The following is a 6,241-nucleotide window of genomic DNA, read 5'->3' as shown; positions in this document are numbered from 1 at the left end:
AGAGAGAGAGAGAGAGGAGAGGGATAAAAAGAGAGAAGGGTGAAGAGGGCTCTATCCTTGGACTTTATTCTCTTCAAATTGGACACTTTGCTGTACAACTGAGAACGAGGTTGAGAGAGAGAGAGAGAGAGAGAGAGAGAGAGAGCGCGCAGTGTCTGCCCTTCTTCTTCCTCCATCATCTGTTGCTCTCCTTGTGTTGTTTACTGCCTGCATTGCTTTGTTCGCTGGCAAGATTTCGGTTTGTGATCACTTCCGGCATTTGCGTTTTCTTTGTCGCCGATCGAATCGGTAGATGTGAACTCACCTTTGGCATCCAAACCCACTTGGGAAGTGGCAAAAAAGGAGCTTCCTTTGCTCTTAATCTGCTGTAGCTGATCTCTATCTTAGATTGGTGTGGGAGGAAAGGGAAGACCCATCTCTTAGTTTTGCATTAGAACTTTGTTTTAGCCTGCTTCTTTGGAAGATAAGGAAGAGGAATAGGGAATACTGTGGTAGAAGAAGAAGTGGGCCTCTTTCTCGTAGTGGCCCTCTTCTGTTTCTAAGCAGTGCTCAGGGAAAGAACCCCCTAGTGCTCCATTCTCGGTGGAAGCCAAATTTTCTGAAGAGTAATAAGAGGGGAGGGGGCACAACTCTTCTGTAGCTGTATGAAGGAGGCCTGCAACAATGAGAGATGAGAAATCAAAGAAGAGCAAGGTTTTCATCATAGCAAAGTTCTTTCCTTTTTCAAGATCATGATTTCTTTTTTTCTTTTCTGTGTTGAAATTGCTAATTTGGTCCTTGATTTCTTTTCTCATTTGTCTGGGAGAAGCTGTCCTGGTCCAAGTCCTTTGTTAGAAAATGGTTCAACATCAAGAGCAAAGCTCAAGACCTTCATGCAGATTACGTTGTTGGCAGAGGTGTGGATTTACCACCAACTACTGAGTTTCTTCTAGCTATTTAATATTTTTTTTCCTTTAAATTTTTTTTTTTGTTGGCTGTGGAGGTTTTGGTTCAGTTCCCTTGTGCTGGTTCTAAGGATCCCTTTTCTCCCTCCTTGGGCACCTATGCTTTTTTTTTTCTTTGGTTAAGTGATTTATTTTTTCCTGCTAGAACTTGTCATCTTCTTATCGTTTTTCTCAACCTTACTCTTCCTCCTTTTCTCTTGATTCTCAGTTTTTCGAATAAGCTTCTGGATTTTATTGAAAGCAGAGTACTTAAAAGTCTCAAACAACCACCTTTTTCTTTTTCTTTTATGCTATACTGGCTGTTCTTTTCAGGAGGTGATGGAGAATGGAGGACCAGCTTCTCAGAGAGGGAGGCATGCACAGTCAAGAAAAGCAGAACAGGTACAGTGCTAGGCTTCTTCTCTCTAAACGTCTTTTGACCATGGACAGTTGCTTTATTTTCTTTCTGTTGGTCCTATTTTCCAAATTCCCTTGAATCATTCGGCCCCTTTCCTATAATACCACCTGTCTGAATATTCTTCATCTGGATCCTTAGAGAAGTTGCAAAAGAAGAATGTTGATCGCCCTCGCCGAGGGAGAAATGAGTTTGATACAGTTCAAGTGACAGATGTTCAAGATTGTAGGTAATTCAAACGTACTCCAAAAATCAAATTGGCTGAATGATGTGTTCCATGAAGGATTATAATGGATTTCTTGTTTTATCATGTCTGTAGAATCTTCGTTGGGACATGGAATGTAGGTGGGAAGTCCCCAACAAGAAATTTGAATCTAGATGACTGGCTCCATTCTTCTCCTCCTGCTGATATATATGTACTGGGGTATGCTTATGAACTTCTGCTCAGTTAAATCATAAAAATATAGTTCAACAACTTGTAAGAAATACGCATGAATCTTACTGATTCATTTCTTCCTTTTCTCAGGTTTCAGGAAATTGTTCCTTTGAATGCAGGAAATGTTCTAGGTTCTGAAGATAACGGACCAGCAAAGAAATGGGTGGCTCTTATTAAGAGGACATTAAACAAGATTCCTGGCACTGGTAGCTATGGCAGCTATCACACACCATCCCCAGTTCCTGACCCGATCGTGGAACTAGATGCTGATTTTGAAGGATCCTCAATGAGACAGAAGAATTCTTCTTTTTTCCATCGCCGGTCATTCCAATCCAGTCGAAGCTTCCGATTTGATGGAGATATGATGGCTCCGCAACCAAGGCTGGACCGTAGGTTTAGCGTATGTGACAGAGTCAGCTTCGGGAGCAGGCCAAGTGATTTTGACGCTAATTATCGTTGGGGTGGGTCATCAGATGATGAGAACATAGATGAAGAGCCAACTAATGCTGCATTTTTCTCACCAATCCCGTATGGCTATGGTGCTCCTGAACCTATGGAAGAAAGAGATAGGCAGTCCGGAAACTCTAGGTACTCATTGCAGGGCATCTTATTTTATCAATTTCATGGTAGCTAAACTTTCTGATAGCTTTTTCTAAAATTTCTAGGTTTACAATACGAGGTTCATTCTAATAATGTTATCCTTGCTAAACTAACCTAAAAAATGAACTTGTGAACAAACCAGGTATTGTTTGGTCGCCAGCAAGCAGATGGTTGGCATATTTCTCACAATTTGGGTGCGGTGTGAATTAAGAGATGATGTGAGAAACATAAAGGTTTCTTGCGTGGGCAGGGGATTAATGGGTTATCTTGGAAACAAGGTTAGTTAGCTGAATTCTTTTAATTTCTTCTTTCTGTGCTTACATATGTCCTCTAATACTATCTTCAGCTCCAAACTTTCCTTTAGATCATCAACCCAATGGTTAAGACCTTGTCATGCATTTTTTTTTCTTTCTACTTTGTCTTTTGCTTATTCAAATTGTTGTCTTCCTTTTTTCTTCCAGGGATCAATATCAATCAGCATGTCTTTGCACCAAACAAGCTTCTGTTTTATCTGTAGTCATTTGACCTCAGGACAAAAGGAGGGAGATGAATTGCGGAGGAACTCTGATGTTATGGAGATTCTGAGGAAGACTAGATTCCCACGGGTGCATGGAGTAGGCGATGAGAAATCACCTGAAACAATTCTGGAGCATGAGTAAGAACCCTACTCGTTTTATCAGAATAACTGATTAAGTATACACAGAACTTCTTTCTTGGAAAAGTGACAAATCAATAATTTGATTTGGATGCTGTTCTATTTTTATCAGTCGTATAATATGGCTTGGGGATTTGAATTACCGGATTGCGCTTTCATATTGCTCAGCGAAAGCTTTAGTTGAAATGCACAACTGGAGGCAACTGTTGGAGAAAGATCAGGTAATTTTGGAGTCTTTGTCCATCAGCTGTAAATTAGTATTTCCTTTCAAATGCTTCTTAGTACGAGTTTAAATTTGTTGAAGATCCATCTCAGGGTGACATGACACCATCAGAGCAAGAAAGCCATGCGCTCTCTTTCCTTTATATTTTGTGCAACAAAGATCTTCTGTGCTAACAGAAAGCTGTGATTCTCATATTCTTCTATTCTTTATTCTTGTCAAAGCATGGCATCAAATCTTTGTTTGCTTTTCCTAAAACAGCTTCGAATAGAGCAAAGATGTGGGCGTGTTTTCCAAGGCTGGAAAGAAGGAAGGATATATTTTCCACCAACATATAAATATTCAAATAACTCAGACCGATATACAGGAGATAGCATGCATCCAAAGGAAAAGCGGAGAACACCTGCATGGTAAACCATAATATTGTCTGTTGAAGATGATATTACTTAATATATTCTGCTAATTGATGAACTCAAGAGGTTATTTCCTTCTGTATAGGTGTGACCGAATTTTATGGTATGGTAGAGGCCTCAATCAATTATCATATGTTCGTGGAGAGTCCCGATTCTCTGACCACAGACCTGTCTATAGCCTTTTCACTGCTGAGGTTGAAATATTCAGCTTCACCAGAATCAGGAAGAACATGGGTTGTCCTAGCTCTAGAGTAGAGGTGGAAGAGCTATTGCCATATCCCCATGGTTACACAGATTTCAATTTTTACAGATGGGGTTGATTGGGCAAGACTTAAGGTTTGCATCTTTATTTTGTCTGTTTGATTTTATACTTGTCTTTTTTTCGAAAAGTGATTTTTTTACTCTCAGCTGACCCAAAGAGAGTATAAATGATAAAACACCTGGTTTTCTAGTTGCAAGTGCTTTTAGTTAAGATATGCCTGTGATAGAACTTCTCCAGTAAAGTTCTCAGAGAGTCGAACTTATCATCCCTCTCTATGGTTACTGCAGGCTGTTCTGGATAACTTGAATAATACGAATGGCAATTTCGACGGACACAGCTGGTGAACAATCCCATGCAAGCCATTAGGTGAGAATTGAAGTGACTAAATCTTTCTGATCTTTATCATCTCAACAGATTAAATCTTTTGCTTCACGAGCAACTTACAGTACAGCGAGGACAACTATTACCTGAAGCCATTACACTTATTGAACTTCAATGACACTAATTTCATCTTCTACTTGCTTCCAGATAGCAGAAAAAGAATCTTTCGTTCTGCAAAAGACTAACTTAAAGGTTACCCCTTTTTCCCTCTCAATTTGTTATATTCTAAATCATATCATAAGCTCAGAGGATTAACTCTCTGTATTGCTTTCTCATCCCTATTGTTGTTACAGGATACTCGGCCTTTTTTTTTTCCTTTTTGCTACTGATAATCGGCGAAGAAATGAAGAGTCAGTCATTGTCCATAATAAGTCAGTCACTAACTGCATCAATCTACCAGCTCGCCTCGCATTCTTGAAGCCTCTAGATGATCCTGACCAAGATGGCCCTGAATCCTACTTGGAGGAACTCTGGAAGTAGCTCCTTCACTTTGCAACCTGGAAAGAGAGGGGTGGTGCCTTATAGTCATAAACTATATTATACATGACATGATTCTTCTGAACTTAGTTGTAGGGAATTTTTTGTAGTGAGAGATGATGATAGAGGGATTACAGAGAAATAATCATGTGCATAGTTCTTTTCCGTTATATAACTTGAAAAGGGGGAGTGGGGTCTGCATTTGTACTCATAACTATGATGATAAAAAAGAATGAGCTACTATGTGCTTCTCAGAAACAGGTGATGCCATAGTTGCTCTATGGTTGTACCTTGTTCATATCTATTGCTTCTTTTCCAGCGTGAGATTATAACAGCTGGGCAATTTAATCTTTGTTAAATGAAAAGACTAGTTTGACTCCCCTAGGCTGGTCTAAAGTTGGACACTCAAACAAATGCCTACTTATTTTTCTATTGCAATGAACTCAAATTGAAATTGAAACAGATGCAACCAATCATATATATCCTGCCAATCTGCCTTGGATTCTGCTTTCCTGGCATTGGAAGTAAAAAAAAGGAAGAAATTTTTTAAAATATATATATATACGAGTTAGAATGAGTGATGATGCCAAGAATGTGATATTTGAATGCTTCCAAATGTCCAACAAATAATCCACTTGGCTAATTATTTTAGTTCCACGTTGCAATTATATATTTAATTTTATTGAGCAATCTGCAGCTCAAGTTGTGGATCTTTGGATTGCAACTATATACAAGTCAACTACAGTGAATCACCACCAGTGGGCAAGTTGTGTTAGACTATAAAAGCCATCATTCAGCTTACAATTTTCAGAGTGTAGCTGGGGAGTGTCAGGATCAGAAATAGTGTCTCATATTTATGTTAAACCGAAACTCTTTGATGGTAATCCCGTTTGGGTAACAAAGATTGAATCCTTAACTTTAAATTATAAAAAAAATAAATTAAAATTTAGTGCTGCTTTTAGATCTGTAATCTAATGCTCTCCCAACTTAAGCTTAGAGAGAGAGAGAGAGAGAGAGAGAGTTGCATGGCGATCTCATTTGATATATTTACCATTTATAGAATACTATACTTGTGGCATACGTCTAGCTTAATCTACGTGGGAGACGCAGTGACGTCGACGCGGGCGTCAGCCTCGCACGTCCCCGGGCGCCTCGAGATACGAGATAACGGAACGATGACGTCCGAGCCTCCGAGGTCGTCTCAGATTTCAGTACGGATCAGCACGTGAGAGGCGTACTGTATGACGTCAGGGGAGGTAAGTAATTCGATAGATTTGAGATTTTCTTTTTCACCTTTTCCTTTTACCTCTTCTGGAATATAAACAAGTTCTGTAAGCTACGCTCTTTTTAGCATAAAAATTCACATATCAAATCACCCAATTAAATCCCACCCATCTTGTACTTATCTACCCATGTAGATGTAGCCATGATATTAATAATTATCAGGTAATCTTTATTA

At 39.3% G+C, this 6,241-nt stretch overlaps 1 protein-coding gene across 1 annotated transcript; it reads left to right on the top strand.

The window, feature by feature from the left end:
* Nucleotides 1-5,124, top strand: LOC140759782 (type I inositol polyphosphate 5-phosphatase 4-like). Its single transcript, XM_073096442.1, has 14 exons — nt 1-693; nt 809-896; nt 1,257-1,325; nt 1,480-1,567; nt 1,658-1,762; nt 1,865-2,362; nt 2,517-2,652; nt 2,836-3,029; nt 3,142-3,250; nt 3,511-3,659; nt 3,748-3,998; nt 4,212-4,290; nt 4,453-4,497; nt 4,599-5,124. The coding sequence occupies exons 1-11, from the start codon at nt 664-666 to the stop codon at nt 3,980-3,982; spliced, it is 1,701 nt and encodes a 566-aa protein (XP_072952543.1). The 5' UTR covers nt 1-663; the 3' UTR covers nt 3,983-3,998; nt 4,212-4,290; nt 4,453-4,497; nt 4,599-5,124.
* Nucleotides 5,125-6,241: the final 1,117 nt, after the last annotated feature.

The sequence above is a fragment of the Typha angustifolia genome, chromosome 4 (assembly GCF_048772165.1).
Source record: "Typha angustifolia cultivar Huaian chromosome 4, ASM4877216v1, whole genome shotgun sequence".
Classification (NCBI taxonomy): Eukaryota; Viridiplantae; Streptophyta; class Magnoliopsida; order Poales; family Typhaceae; genus Typha; species Typha angustifolia.
Note: the sequence above shows the minus strand (reverse complement) of the source record. Positions and strands in the feature narration are given on the sequence as shown.

Excerpts from the sequence above, each read along its gene's own strand:
- LOC140759782 (XM_073096442.1), top strand. The coding sequence starts at position 664 with ATGAGAGATGAGAAATCAAAGAAGAGCAAG. Across the intron at positions 694-808 it reads AGAAATCAAAGAAGAGCAAG|CTGTCCTGGTCCAAGTCCTT; the intron begins GTTTTCATCATA and ends GTCTGGGAGAAG. Across the intron at positions 3,030-3,141 it reads GAAACAATTCTGGAGCATGA|TCGTATAATATGGCTTGGGG; the intron begins GTAAGAACCCTA and ends TATTTTTATCAG.